The sequence below is a fragment of the Lathamus discolor genome, chromosome 3 (genome assembly GCF_037157495.1).
Source record: "Lathamus discolor isolate bLatDis1 chromosome 3, bLatDis1.hap1, whole genome shotgun sequence".
In the NCBI taxonomy this organism is placed as follows: Eukaryota; Metazoa; Chordata; class Aves; order Psittaciformes; family Psittacidae; genus Lathamus; species Lathamus discolor.
In genome coordinates, this window is record NC_088886.1 from 33,555,383 (window position 1) to 33,571,957 (window position 16,575).

At 37.8% G+C, this 16,575-nt stretch overlaps 1 protein-coding gene across 5 annotated transcripts in view; it reads right to left on the reverse strand.

The window, feature by feature from the left end:
* Positions 1-16,575, reverse strand: part of NLGN1 (neuroligin 1) — a 482,423-nt gene that overhangs the window by 206,179 nt on the left and 259,669 nt on the right. For all 5 annotated transcript variants that reach the window (XM_065674563.1, XM_065674562.1, XM_065674564.1 and 2 more), the window contains 2 exons: positions 15,995-16,054; positions 6,767-6,919 (listed from right to left, as the gene is read on the reverse strand). In XM_065674563.1, the coding sequence (XP_065530635.1) occupies positions 6,767-6,919; positions 15,995-16,054 (213 nt within the window). The remainder of the gene's footprint in view (positions 1-6,766; positions 6,920-15,994; positions 16,055-16,575) is intronic.

Consider the following 16,575-nt stretch of genomic DNA (forward strand, 5'->3'; position numbering starts at 1 on the left):
ATAAGTAGAAAGAAGCTTCTGCAAAAGTATCGGTCACTTGCAAAGGTACTTCCACAGAGGAGCCTTCTACCCTGGAGCGAGGGCAAACCCCAGGGCCAGAAGCCTCAATTCTGAGCAGCGAGAGCCACCAAGGGAGCCTAGAGCCCTGGCCAGGTGCCAGCAGCTCCACTGAGGAGAGCAGGAACTCACAGGGGAGGTGCCAGGAGGGACGGCCCCGCCCTGAGCGGGCAAAACCCAAACCAGGGAGCTAGGGCACAGGATGTGCAAAAAGGATGCGGTACCCCAGTTAGGGCATGGCGTGTAATAGAGGAGCTGACAAAGAAGAGCTGCCATGCTTGACCTGCTGCTCACCAACAGGGAGGGGCTGGTTGGAAATGTGATGCTCCAGGGCAGCCTTGGATGCAGCGATCATGAGATGGTCAACTTCGAGATCCTCAGGCCAGTGAGAAGAGCGTGCAGCAAGCTCACTGCCCTGGACTTCCAGAGAGCAGACTTTGGTCTCTTCAGGAACCTGCTTGGTAAGGTTCCATGGGATATAGGCCTGGAGGGCAGGGGGGCCCAAGGCTCATGGTTGATATTCAAGGATCACCTGCTGCAAGCTCAGGAGTGCTGCATCCCAACTAGAAGGAAGTGCAGCAGGAAGGCCAGGAGACCTCCTTGGATGGATAAGGAGCTGCTGAGGAAAATTCAAAGGAAAAAGGAGGCTTATAAAAGGTGGAAGCAAGGACAGGAGGCCTGGGAAGAATACAGGGATGTTGTCCAGGAAGCTAGCAACCAGGTCAGGAAAGCTAAGGCCCAGTTAGAATTAAACTTGGCTAGGGATGTTAAAGATAACAGGAAGGGATTCTATAGGTGCATTGCAAATGAAAGATAGACTAGGGACAACATGGGCCCTCTCCAGAAGCTATCAGGAGAACTGGCTACCCTGGATTTGGAGAAGGCTGAGGTTCTGAATGACTTCTTTGCCTCAGTCTTCACTGACAAATGCTCTGACCACACCACCCAAGTCTTGGAAGGCAGACACAGGAACTGTGAGAATGAAGACCTTGGGCCCACTGTAGGAGAGGATCTGGTTCGAGACCATCTTAAAAATCTGAACATGCACAAGTCCATGGGACCTGATGAAATCCATCCACGGGTCCTGAAGGAGCTGGCAAATGAAGTTGCTGAGTCACTGTCCCTCATATTTGAAAAACCATGGCAAGCAGGTGAAGTTCCTAATGACTGGAAAATGGGAAATATAACCCCCACTTTCAAGAAGTGGAAAATGGATGGCGCAGGGAACTACAGACCAGTCAGTCTCACCTCTGTGCCTGGCAAAAACTTGGAGCAGATTCTCCTGGAAGGCATGCTAAGGCACATGAAAAACAACAAGGCGCTTGGTGACAGCCAGCATGGCTTCACTAAGGGGAAATCCTGCCTGACCAATTTGGTGGCCTTCTACGATGGGGCTACAGAACTGATGGACAAGGGTAGAGTAGTTGATGTCATCTACCTGGACTTGTGCAAAGTGTTGGACACTGCCCGCACGACATCCTTGTCTTTAAATTGGAGAGACATCAATTTGATAGGTGGACCACTCGGTGGATAAAGAACTGTCTGGATGGCCGCATGCAAAGAATTGTGGTCAATGGGTCAATTTCCAGCTGGAGACCAGTAATGGATGGTGTCCTTCAGGGCTCGGTGTTGGGACCAGTCCTGTTCAACATCTTTGTTGGCGACATGAACAGTGGGATTGAGTGTGCCCTCAGCAAGTTTGCCGATGACACCAAGCTGTGTGGTTCGGTTGATACGCTGGAGGGAAGGGATGCCATCCAGAGGGACATGCTTTAGAGATGGGCCAATACCAACCTTGTGAAGTTCAAGCAACCCAAGTGCAAGGCCCTACACCTGAGTCGGGGTAATCCCAGGCACAGCTACAGGTTGGGCAGAGAAGAGATTCAGAGCAGCCCTGCAGAGAAGGACTTGGGGGTGCTGGTCGATGAGAAAATGAACATGAGCAGGAAGTGTGCACTCGCAGCGCAGAAAGCCAACCGTATCCTGGGCTGCATCAGAAGGAGCGTGACCAGCAGGTTGAAGGAGGTGATCCTGCCCCTCTATTCTGCTCTCATGAAACCTCACTTGGAGTACTGCTTATAGTTCATGTCCTCAACATAAAAAGTACATGGAGCTCATGGAGCAAGTCCAGAGGAGGGCCACAAGGATGATAATGGAGCTCATAGCACTTCCCATATGAAGACAGTCTGAGAAAGTTGGGGCTGCTCAGCCTGGAGAAACGAAGGCTGTGTGGAGACTTCATAGCAGCCTTCCAGTATCTGAAGGGGGCCAAGGATGAGAAGAGGGACTCTTCACTAGGGACTGTAGTGATAGGACAAGGGGTAATGGGTTAAAACTTAAACAGGGAAAGTTTAGACTGGATATTAGGAAGAAGTTCTTTAAGGGTGGTGAGGCACTGGGTGGGTTGCCCAAGGAAGTTGTGAATGCTCCGTCCCTGGCCGTGTTCAAGGCCAGAAGTTACAAACTGGCAAAAAATCAGGGTGGCAGAATATCTGGGCAGATGTTTTCTACTCAGTAATTCCATTCAATATCCTCCAACTAAAGGGTGACAATATAAATAAAAGACTAAATGACACAATGGTTTCCATACCCTCCTCAAGAAGGAAACTGCATATATTTAAAGAAAGCGTAACCAAGACAATCTCACTTGTGGGTGTGCTTCTATTTTGGCATAAATTATGGTTTTACAATTACAGAATGTTTGCCTTCCCAATGCAGACATAATTCAGAATGTTAAATGGAAAATCCAAAATACACATATTTTTTCCTTTTTTCCTTATAACTTTGTTTTAACCCAGTCACTTGGAATGACAATTTACTGTTTCTGTAGGGGAAAAAGAAAAAGGAGAGAAATGTAAAGGAGTGCTTAACCTAGAGATTCCTGTGAATCATTCTTTCATCCCCTTGTTCAGTTTCTTTCAGTTCTATTAAGTCCTGTGGTTAAATGATAATCAAGAGGAAGAAGTATAAATTCATAAAATGAAGAAATGAGTAGGCAGTTAGCATAAACCAGCTCTCTCCTTTCTCCCCACTCCTGAGTGCTGACCCAAAGCATTCTCCTTTTCTAAATAAACCTTTCATATGAGAGAACAGAAAATGGCACTCACAGTATTAAATCTATCATTATCTTTTCTGGATGTTAAATAGACTCCTTTTATAATCCTTTAACATTTCTTGTATGAAATTTAAATAAAAAGCTTCTGCTTTTTACCAGATGGATATATGTTAAACAAACATTTGAAGTCTCAAATCACTTGAGTTCAAAATCTAAACTTGTCTTCATATCTGTCCTTTCCTAAAAACAAGCCATAAAAACGTATTTGCACTTACTCCTATGCAGTCCTTCAAGGGTATTAGTTTACTTGCATAATATTCCTCACCAGATGAGATTGCTTGCATAAGACTTGCATTTAAAAGGAATATAAAGAAGATATACAGTCTGTTTCCAGTGGCTTCTTATTCAGTAGTCCCCAATTTTCAAGGGCAAACAGCTCTCTTTTCCATCTATCTATGTGTAAGAAAAGTTTCTAACATATTTTCATTCTCAGACTTTTTCCAAAGACAGAATTGTGCCATGGGTCTCACTGGGTTTTGGTCTGTTTTTTTTTTAATGTGCTTGCTTGTATTTCTTTAATTTTTATCATTGTTTTCTCTTTTCCAAAGGAATTTCACTTTTAAGTGACATCCACCATTTTATTTTGAAGCAAATCTTGCAACTCTGTAAAATGCAGATCCTTGAGTAGGATCTTCCTATAAGACAAAGGATGTTTCAACTCAGAATAAACAAAAAATGATCTGAATTGCACCAAAAGCTGTCTACTGTGGACTTAATAGTACTGTAACGAATCACATCATATCCTCCCTTTCTATCTCTAGTGGTCTGGAAGAAAATGCTGCTGTTGCAGCTCTAAACATTCATTTGGCTGGCTTCCTTCTTAAGAAACGTCACAGTGCAAATCTTGGTGAAACAACAGCAGAACGCGTAGGACTCACAGAGATCATCTATATTAAGATGTATATCCACAAAGACTGGTACAGGACTGGTACAAGAAACTCAGATTAATAAAGGTCATATGAAAGTGAGAAGATAGATCTTATTTGCTCTCTACATCTTCTCATGTGAAAAGAAATCCCTATATTACTTCTCCCTGTAGAGACAGGCATTTTAGACAGCAGTGAAGTGAGATCTCCTAGATCTGTCCCACAGGCAATGGACAGTGAGGCTTAAACCTCTCACCTTATGGGATATGATCAGATAAGGGAAGCTGAGAATTTGTCAGCTATATATTTGTAAACCGTACCTTACTTCATGTGATAGCAAAGGACAACATTCTGCTGCACAGTAACTAACAGGAGTTTCAGAATAGCAAAAGTAAAAGTTGGTATCTACTCTCATTATGCAAAAAGTTCTACTCTGAGACCATGAAACAAAGAAAGGCAGAAAAATTGAAAACTATGCAGGTTTTCTTTTTTGATTGCCCAAAGAAGTTGTGAATGCTCCATCCCTGGTGGTGTTCAAAGCCAGGTTGGATGGAGTCTTGGGTGACATGGTTTAGTGTGAGGTGTCCCTGCCCATGGCAGAGGGGTTGGAACTAGATGATCTTAAGGTCCTTTCCAACCCTAACTATTCTGTGATTCTGCGATTAATAGTGTGTTTCTGCGCTACCTATTCAGTACATCATTTGTTATTTAATACATGGCAGATAAGCATTGCACCAGATATAAAATATACGAACAACCTCTACATATAGTTAACAGGTGCAGTTATCTTACTAAGAAAACCCTGCAAGCCTCCTACAGGGTTATTTTAGTGAGTTTGAAAATAATTTCTGGTATTCATACCAATCACTGAATTCTACAATGAATTTTAGAGGTTTTACTGTAATAGGTCTCACTTGAAAGAAAATTGTCTCTCTGCCCCTTGAGGCTCTGTAAAGTCCACGGAGTCCGAAGAACCACAAAAACACAAACACAAATTAAATCCTCCTAATCTCAGTAAGATGTTAGCAGTAGGTTGTCTCAAGAACCAGTACTAAATTACAAGTGCAAAAGCCATTATCATCAACAAAGGTGAATTAATTTTCATCTTTCAAGCAACTAGCCCTTTCAAACACTGAAAATACAAATGATTTAGGAATTAGACTAAATAATTTACAAAAATAAACAGTGCTTTCAGATAACGGATACTTTATTACTGGATGGAATACCCTACTGGCATATAATAGAGACAAATGTTTGAAATATCAGAGATGAGAGCACAGTGTAAAACTGTTGATTAGAGGCACAGATTACAGATTATTAACTGCTGTAATAATACGTGCCTAGGACTTGAAGTCACTATACAAATTGGAAGAGAGGAGGAGAGAGAAAAACATACAAAATGTCAGAATTTCCTGCTTAAGATAGTACATCACAGATGAAACCTCCAACTCGATATGAAGGAGATAAATCCAGCAAGAAATAGTTATGATGTGTCTGGAAATGATTCAGTCCCTTGTAAAACACAACCACAGTAGATTAAATTTCAAAATCTAAAATAAAAATCCGCTTCCTTCCCCCCAAAATAAACTGCATTCAGCCAAATTTTTAACAAAAATCTAACTGTTGGAAGAATATTACTCAGATAAGCAAACCAGAACCGATGGTTCAGCAATTGTGCTAACTGAATTCAAACCACAAAGAAACAGAACAATGATGAAAAAAACTGATCACATGAAAAAAACTAGAGTAAACAAGAGTAGCAGACATAACTAATGCCCATGAATAGAAAACTGGTCTTCAGAACCAACTCTGCTGTGAATGACACCTGGCCTATCACACCACTTTAGAAGTTACAGGGAATACCCCTATACCTATGTAAGTTTTCTGAAGTTATTCTGCTGACCTCCATAATACCCCAAAATTGAACTCCTGCTTTCAGAAGTCTCGAACATGCAACATTTCAGTAGAATATACAGAAGAAACAGCAATCGTATTGTCCCAAGAGCTGGGGAACATGTATCACAAATGTGACTCTATTGAACGAACAGCAAAATATAAATTTTTGCACATACAAGCTACAAGAGGGATACCACGCAAGTTTACCAAGAGCATAAGCATGCCCTATTCACTGTATTTGAAACAACCAAAAGCAACTCTATTCACTCTCTAATTTGGCCTAGAAAAGAAATACAGGAGGTATTTGAATTATACTCAAAACACTTTTCAAAAACACAATGAAGCACCAACAAAACAGGTGCAAAGTACAGCTCTTATTAAATAATGTATTCTTAAGTTCCTTAGCTTTTCAAAATATGAAAAAATCGTGGTATTCAAAACTTCCAACAGAAAACCCTTTTATCTAGCACTTTACATTTTTTAGAAAAACAACCTCAATTACCTGTCAACAAAAAACCCCCCCAAAAAACAACAACAACAACAAAAAAACCCAAACAAAAACCAAAACAGTATTATTTACAGGAAAAAAGCAAACAATAAAACCCCAGCAAACTCTTCTGTCTGAACAGCTCAGCCATGGGAACACCTGTTTCATTCCCTTAAAAGCATGTCAGCAGATTCTTCCAGATAATACTTGCAGTGTCTTCATATCATCCCCAGAACACAAGCCTTTTGTTTTACAAGATTATTTTTTTGTTTTAATACATTCTCACATATAACATGAATTGCATTGCAGACAGCAGGGATTAATTGAAAGCTGAAAGTTTCTTACCAAGTACCCCAAGGCGATAGTTGACTGTGATGACTATCACATTCCCATAACTTGCTAGAACACTGCCATCATATAAGTTTCCAGTGCCTTCCATGTAGGACCCTCCATGAATATACACCATGACAGGCTTAGGTCCCCCACTGTCCCGAATGTCTGGAAAAAATATTAGGACACATTTTATCTCAGGAAAGTACCAAAGAAGATACATGCAATATTTGAATTTTTTAGTGAGGTTATTTTTCTTGAAGTGTTTCTCAAGCAACATCTTTTACATAAGGAAATGGGCAGGTGGGCGTGTTTTTTTGTGGCCTGCTTGTAACTGAAGTTTGTATTTTTAAAACACTTGTTGGCCTCAGAAAAGCAGAAAGGAATTGAAAATTGTAATGTTTCCTCATATGCAATAGGACTGTGGTCTGATTCTGTTCCTGCTGAATTTGATGTAAAACATCTACTAACATTAGTGTGAGCTCATTTAGTCAAAGTCTTAACACTTCTGAAAGCTTAGTCCATCTTTCTGTTTACTTAGCTAAAGGCAATTCACCATATTAAGATAAACAATATTTCTGCTCATAACATTCTTCCAGTATGGAAGCAATCAAGTAATTCATAAAAGGGGTGTAGAAACAGCTGTCTTTTGATAGATGTGAAGTCTAAGTTCTCAAAAGGTACTTGGAAGCTGTTTAATACTAGATGTCAAACGGATATTATTTTTAACCTGGGGAGCCTGAAGTTTAGGGTGCGTGGGTCCTTCTTATTTTACTAAATTGTGGAAAGGACTGCATATTTGGAAAAATAGCTGCCTACATTGAAACAAATTGCAAAGTTCTCAAAAGTAACTCTAAATAGAGGTAACAATTTTAAATCTCAGAAGCTCTGCCATTCTCTCAGACAACAAAATTAGATATTGACATACTGGTTTAAGTTTCTTTTTAATTAAGACATTGACTTGGGTATCCCTTCCCCCACATAGTCCTATTTGCAAATTGATGGATCTACTCAGAAAAGTATTTGGAATACCTGAACACCACTGCCCCTTGTGAAGAAAGTTGTTTTTAAGTACCAATTCAAAGCAACAGTTAGTAGTGGGATAATATATATTTTTAAAAGATTTTTTTTTTAAAGTCTTTTAAAGAAATCAGCTAAGGTGTAAATTTAGACTTTTACATCTGGATTAAGTTGTGTTTTGATCTCATGCACTAGATGCTTGAGTCTTTGCCACTGGCCAGGTCATAATAGTCCTTAATAGTCCCTAAAAATCAAGAAAGACAATAGCAAGAGAGCATATGAAAACTTCCCAATGAGGAAATGTACAAGAATATTCTGATTTCAGAACTTTTTTTTTGTCATTGTAACAGTATTCAAGTGACTTCCCTGACTACTCACTTCACCATCTGAAGAAACCTCAGATGTACTGTTTACTCCTTTGATTTGGAGGAATCTTAGTTAAGAAGCTTTCAAGTAAGCTCTCTCTGAAGTTGTCTGAATTATTTCTGAAGCACTGTAAAGACTGGTAGGTGAGGAGAGTTGCATGAAAAATCCTGCTTTTTGAATTTGCTGAAAAAGATCAGCACAGATATGTCTGTTTATAGAAAGCCAGTTGCTATTGTTATATGCAACAATATAACATATTATTACATGATATGTAACATATATATGTTATATATAATACGTTGTATTCTTGATTCCAATTTGAAGAAAATGCCAGAATAGTCAAGAGTAGAAATTGGATCTTCCATACTGGAAGTACTAGAACAATCATTTATTCAAGACCAGAAGGGCAATGAAAACTTGTGCATGAAATTGCTTGTATTGCTTTCCTCACTCAAGCATATAGTAAGGGCTTTCCAACATGCAATTTTCAGAGTGTAAAGCTATGGAGATTATTCACCTTCACTGTACCCAGAACAGAATTATGAACTCCTGAGGTTTAAAATCTACACCAAGGAAGAAGTCTTTTCAAATTCATATACTGTTTTCAGTACATGGTTTGTTCATAGTCTATGCTCTTTTTTTGGATACAAAGATGGATGCAATAATAAATTATTAATCTGAAATCACTGTGTGACTGTTCCCAGCAGAAATTGTACACAGTTAATTGTATGCTTGGTGGTAGCACAGGGGGAGACTGTCTCAGAATTCCTCTTTAATTAAAATTACATAGAATTACAGAGCACCAACTGCGAACAGTAATGAAATGTTGGTAGTACTGGCCTGTTTATCTGGAAAATAATATTGGAATATTTAGAAAAGAATGGGCATCCTTCCTCTGAGAAGGGAAGCACACATTCATGAGTGAGACCTGATTTATAAAGGCGTGATTCTCTGAGTAAATTCTGTCTATATCATTCTTTTGCTATTTCCTACTACTAATATTCTTGTACAGGTTGCAGTCAGATAGACTGATTTTCATCTCTGCCTATGTGCCACATCAGAGATCACTGCTGCAACCTATAGCTAGGAATATTTGAAAGGTGTGAACATTTATCTGGGAGAAAACTGTTTAACTGCAGATGTAGTTAACTAGTGGATATTATTAAACAATAAGATCAAAGGAAGAACGAAAAAAAATTAGACCACAATTAAGAATTTATTTCTACCTGAGGGTAAATGTTCTCCCATCAAAACTACCATCCTTTAAAAGGGGGAAGTATTAAGATAGTATTCTTGGAGAATATTAGGAGAAAAAAATTTGTGAGGAGAAATTCTGTATTTGTACAAAAGTGCAAGAAAGATGCACTTTTCAAAAGTGTTTATTGGAGTTAAGTGTCCAACTCATCAAAGAAAATAACTGAGTTTTGGGACTTGGATACTTTACAAAAGCTGACAGCAAATGATTTGATACATCTTTCACTTTTTTTTTCCTACAGGCTGGTATGAGTCCTTTGTGTGCATGTGCTGGAATAGTCTCAGTAAACTGTAGCTACACATTCTCGTGCAGATTAATAGTTATTCCTGGATGCAGATTAATAGTTACTTGTGGAAGTAGCTCATTCTGAACCTGAAGAATTGGGGTGGAAATGTGGTATTTCTGCCAACATAGATTTATATACTGATTTAATTTAGTTGTGTACTGTACTTTTTGTTGGATTTTATGAAGTGTTGCCTTAATTAAAAAGCAGACAAATATTTTCAAAGACACATGCAGTAATAGTGCTGTTCAAAATCCTTCCCAAATACAACTCTTCTGTTTTCATTCACACACAACATCGGTTATGAGTGCTGTGATTTGTTCAGTTTTAAATTGCTAGCTCATAAAACATCTAAATAGGTCTTACTGTATAGCAAAGAATGGTCTTATTTATGACACATACATGAACTTTCTCATTACAGTTTCAATCATCTCCTCTGTTCTGTACCTTTCTAATGTTTGTTGCTTCTACTTTTTATGCCTAGTTTTAATTACGTTACAGGCAATTTAGGAATAGGGCTGTCTTATTCTATGTTTGTAACGTCACACAACAGGGAACTGGGTCTGACTGTGAATACCAGTCACAATTATCATCAATAACAAAACATAATTATAGCTTCAGTCATTTGAAGCTGATGTGAATTGGCCACATGACCTAGCAAGGGTAATTTGCAGGGAACAACCAAAACAGGAAAGGAAGAAAGCCTACCTGGAAACAACTAGTTAGTTAAGCACCTATGTCACAAGCATCATTTTGCTAATTGTTATAAAGAATCATAACACCTTGACATAGAGCATTAAGTAAATCTTGGGGTTTGAATATGAAACAACACAAGATCATGGAAAATTTTTAGACTGGTTACTGTAAAACATACTAGATGAACTAGATGGAACTAGATGATCTTAAGGTCCTTTCCAACCCTAACTATTCTATGATTGATTCTATGATTCTACATACTCCTTATGCAGAATATGGCTATGTGTGTAGCTCTTCCATAAGCTTTTGACGTAAAATATTTAAGTACAGCATAGTACCAATCAGTGCAACTCTTAATGATTTAAAAGCCTTTTAACAGTATTTGACCTCTCAGGTCAAATCTATCAGATGCCTCATAGACACCCTGCTATTTTAATAAGCTAGTGCACTTAACAGAGCTAATATGCACACATCCATTAATGCCATGTTTTTAACATGTGATATAAAATGAAATGTCCTGACACTATTAAAGTAACTATTGAACTTCTGATAGGGGTGTCAGCAAGGTTCTAGACACATTTAATTTTAAAATATAACCTGCAGCCACCACGTGTCAGAAAACAGAATTATCTCGTTTGTTTTTGTATCTGTCAAACCAATCATTTTGTGCATTCTCAAACACTTAACTATCTCTACCTAAAAAATTATTTGAGATCATGATGGAGGGACTCTATGAATGTATATTATAACATAAAAAAAGGCCTATGCTTTTACAGAAAAGAACCTGGATCAGACTCTCATTAGAGTAGGACCTCAACAGCCAGGTAGGTGTCATTTTAAATTATTAAAGATGATGGTTAGAAATGCAAAAGCTGACAGACTTTTCACCGTACAAGCAATGCTTGGCAGTGCTAAAATGTAATGGAGCCCCAAAGCAGTGCTTAAATTAAAGGTCTTTCAGAATTTTTATTATGCACATTTCCAAGTATTAATAACATCACCACAAAAACTCAACATAATCTGTCCTGAGGTTCTCAGTGTAAAGTGAAAATATAATTAGCAAAATTTAATATGCAAGTTATACTGGAATCTGTATTTGGGAGTTGGCATCACAGAACTAACATGAATAGGTGACAGGAATCACATATATGTCTATGTGTATCAGTCAGCAAGTTCACCTGAAGTGGTAAGATCTGTGTTATTCTAGCCTGGCTGGAACTCATTAAAGGCTGTAATTAAGGCTGGAGCATGTGGTTGCTTTGTGAGGTAGACAAATGTGTTCTGCTGTTTACTGATCTCTCAAGTCCGAAAACAAACTAATGCCAGATGGAGATTTTTTTTTCTCTCTTTCCTTAATACCATGACAGTTGAAAGCAGACGAAATGCCAAACTTAGCAACCTAGTCTGTTTTAATACTAATGGAGCAATAGGGGGTTTTGAAGAAGATCCTCAATTCTGAAATGTGCACTTTTGCACCAATGATGCTACAGTCTATTAAGCATAAGAACGGATTTGCAGATGCATTCTGCATCATTAGCAATTTAAAATTTGAGTGGATTTTTGTTTGTTGTGATTTAAAACATGCTCTAGACCAAAACCTTCCTGCCGACAATGAAGTCCAATAGCCCATATAAGACAGAGCATCAGACTAAATGATCAGAATCATCACAGTTACAGCCTGTGAACAAACAGCAACATCTGTTCCTAATCTGTCTCCTTTTTCACAGAGAGATTGGAATGGGGAAGGAAAGGGTAGAAACATCCAGCAATTATAGCGCAGACCCCACTTCTGAGGCATGTATTCTCAGTTCCCTGCTTTACTATGGACACAGTGTCTGCATTCCTCAAACTTAGCGTCTGTATTCCTCATTTCTAAAAATTGAATAATAGCATTCCTCTGTCGCAGAGGGATACTGTGAAACTGAATACATTAAAAACAGAGATGCCTAAAGAACATTTGGGACTAAATAAGGATTTAATATTGACAGATTTATGTGCTAGGTAAGTTCTGTATGACAGAATGGTAGCTGAGAAGAATTCATCTGTGAGCAATCCTTTACAATATTTCATACACCACTAACTACCTAGAAGTCCAGTTCTGATCCCTGAGAACATAGGCTGATTAATGGTTTCTGTTGCTGTATGTTAAGTCCCACTAAGTATTTTAGCATATGGGAACTAAGAGTGCATAAAGAGTCACTGGGTTGTTTTTTTTTCTTGCTATAATTTGCTATAGCAAATTAAATCAAATTAAATTATTACTTTACAAAAATTAAGACTGAGATATTAGGATTAAAATAGTCTACTTTTTTAAACTAAGCCTTGTTTCTAGACTGGGGAACGTATGGTTTATTTAACTGCTCAGCAACTTAAAACTTGCATCTACACTACATACTGCTTACCTGCGTATCAGTAAATAGGCATATCCACCACTGTTACAAAGAAGGAAAGCCCCAGTGCTCACTGGTTGCAGATGATTTGGTACTCTTTTTTTTTTTTTTTTTTTTTTTTTTTTTTTTTGGTTCCTGCTTAATATTTAGTTCTATACTTATTGAAAAACAGGTAAGCAATTTCAAGTGTAGATGTGAAAGGGTTAAATTGAAATCAGCGTTCATCTAGACTGGGGAAAAATACATTTATATAATTTCTGATTTATCACAAATTTCTGACTCACAGAATTTGAAAGCACCTTCATTTTTTAAGCAGCAAATTTGCAGATCATTAGCTGGTAATGTGCACCACTGCCTTTGGGTCTTTTGAAAACAAAAATGAAAAATGATCTAATTAAGCCTGGTCTACTGGTTGCAGTACATACCAGAGATCCAAGTTTGATTACTGATTCCAGTGCTTGTGCTGGCAAGGTTTGGACTACAATAGTGTGGTAGTGACATGTAGCAGCAGATGGGAGTAAGATTATTGAATTCTGTTTTAAAATTAAATCTTCTCATCAAACTCTGATGTTTGAGTGATGCAATACAGAATACTTTCCAGACATTTGATCCAAGAAGCTGATATTAAAGATCTTTCTTTAGGAAAGGTACAATACAAGAAATGGACATGGGAGCTTCAAATTTCTTAATACATAGAACATCCTGAGCATTTTAAGAATGGATTCTATGGTTGTATGACCCATTTGTTTTTCACTGTGTATCACCCAGTCTCCCTAATATTCCAACTTCATAATTCATTCGGTTGGGCATTTGGGGCTTTTTGTCCCAGTTATTCATTTGTAGATTTTTATATTGAATAAACACTACCATAGTGCAAAATGTATTTGAAGGATTTGATTGATATTTTTGCATAAATCTAGACAGCTAAGATGGCTTTTTGCTTTGCCTTTCTCTTTCCTGCTGCTTATACCCAACTCCATGACTTACATTTGTGAACTCTTCAGTTCTGCACATGCAATAAGTGCTGGAGTTTCAATGCAGAAAAGTAAGATCACAAAATGGAGGTCACCTCATACTGCTCCTCCACCGAGGGAGAGTGAAATGCAGGGCCTCAGTAAATAGGTTTTCTACCAACCGAGCAGACATCCTAGCAGCATTCAGTGTCTATTGATCATAAAGATTGAAATTTGCCCCACCTCTCTATGACTCTCAGAAGCAGTAGAAGTCTAATTACTGCTTGCATTCTTCTGCTGGCATGGAAAGAAAAAACTGTCACTTGTATTGCAGAGAAAATTAATCCCAGTACTATCAATTACAGAGATTTATTAGTGTTGTAAATGTTTCTTCCCCTCTAGTTTGACTGCTGTGTTCTTACAGCTCCTTCTCTGTTTCCAACTGTCAGTGTGAGAGACAGGTTTTCTCTGACATGGGCACTTGTTCTCCAAAGACTGAGATCCCTACTCTCATCTGATTCTACTTACTAAACTGATTTCTGATAGCAAGTACTCACTGCTGAATTTTAGCAAAATTAGTAGTCTCTTTTAAGTGAGGGTCTAAACAGAGGAGGACTCAATAAAGCCATTAGCATCTGTCTTGGCAATTATACAGCAGTTTAGGAGAGCCATTAAGGTCCACTGGATGAATAACCCAGGTTTCAAATGGTTTCTTAAAACATACTGGTAAAACAAGGCAGAGTAACTTCTCCATTGCCTAATTCACTATCACAAGTCTTGGAGAATATGCAAGAATGTTCCTTGCAATATTTTGCCTTGAACTAATGTATATTCTAATTCCTTCATATATTCTAATATTTGTATATTCTAATTCCTTTATCGCTATTATTATTTTCCCTTCAGTGTCTGTCCTATTAAACTGTCTTTATCTCAAGTTTCACTTCCCCTCTGCCCCCACCCAATTCTCTCCCCATCTCACTGGGAGTGGGGAGGAATAGTGAGCGAGGGGCTCTGTGATGTTTAGCTGCCTGTTGAGTTAAACCACAACACATGAGAGCTTTCAGGGGAGATTTTCAGTCTCTGTTCAGTTATTGGGTAAGAAGTTAAATGCTTATATTTGCCTTACTTCATCTTTTGTGATAAGATTGCATATTTCTGTTTGAGTAAAACACTTAATGTTCTGTGATGAAAAATTTCTGAATTAAAAGCCTTATAGTACAAGTTAGGCTTAATCTTAATATCTGGCAAAAAAACCCCACAAACCAGATATTAGCAGAGAAGCAACCAACAATTCTACCAGTCTCATACGGTAATTAGTTTTACTTGTTGACCATAAAATATACAAAGTGTGTGTTTAAGATTCAGAACTTTGAAGCACATCTACTTGAAGGGATGATACTGCTCAGGGGAAAAAGCCTCTTGTTACCATCTTCATAGCCCTGAAAAAATATCAAATCTGCATAAATTATTTGATTAATAGACATAATTCATAACCAGAATAATATACTTGACATTTCAAACTTCCAATTTTACTTGGTAATACAGTTTTCTAAGGGTCAGCACAAGCAGACGGGCATCTTTATATGCTTGTAAAAACAGAAGGCATCAAATTCCTTTAGATGACCGCCAGTTTAGCTCCACTGAATTCTCTGACGCTGCACAGAACCTCATCAATTGCAAATATTGTCTGCCATTCTAGGGCTACTGCTCTTTTACAGGGAGGTGGGGTAATTTTGCTTTGTTTGTTCATGGCAATGTAAGTGAAAAGGGTTTGTATTTGGGGAAATTCAGTTGCTTAAGAGACACTTTCTAAGAATTTTCTGTATTTTCCTTTAATAAACACAACATTTTCTATGTTTATCAAACTGATGTCAGTGAAAAAAGAAACATCTTTGTACTTGGTGAAACACATAGGGTTAGAAAACATGCAAAAAGGTGTACAGAGAAACTTTAAAAGAGTGTTAGTTTAAATACTATGGACAAAATTCAGTCAAAAGGTGGGATGCAACATATTAAGAGTCCATTTCAAGAAAACAAAAAAAACTCCTCTTTAAATATTGTTACTGTTTTGTATCAAAATGTAGAACTTAACAACATTCTTTCTTTAAAAAAATGAAAAATATATATATGTATAACAACAAGCAAGAAGACAAAACACATCAAAAATGGGAATTAAAAAAAAGAACTCTTCAAAAGAAGACAAGAAGTCAAAAAAAGAGGGGAGAAAAAAGATTTTCAGGGATCCTTGTCATGCAAATCAGTTTGGCGGCAAAAAAATACCTTCATCTTCAGCACCGTCATTATCACCTAAATCATCTGTCTGTTTCTTTGTAAGGGGACCTAGGATTGAGAACGGAGAAAATGGAGGAAAAAAGACAATTCAAGAATATACAAGACTGAGGAAAAAAACAGTGAATATTAAATTCCCATGGATGTTTCAAGAAAAACATTTGCAGGGATAGAAATATTAGTTTTCAACAACCAAATTTTCATTATGTTTTTCAAACGTTACAGCAAAACCTTCCCTAGGGGGTATGGCTATTAGAAACATCTAGCACAAGAACCAAAGAGTGCCCAGTGCTTTATTGTTTTTAAATGAAGAATCAAAGCTTGTTTACTAAAAGCATACCCACCATAAACTATATTTCTCCACTTAATTTAATTGGTTTTTGTTCTTGTTATTAGGAATAGTGGAGACAAGAACTGCCAAATTACCTCTTGCGTTTGATGCAATAACGTGGTTAATAAATGTCTTCACAGTTGGTTAAAACAGTATTTTCTGTGAAATGCTAATTCACATTTGTAAGTTGAACCATTCAAGCTTATAATTTACAAAGATAAGCATGGGTTTATCTTTTTTT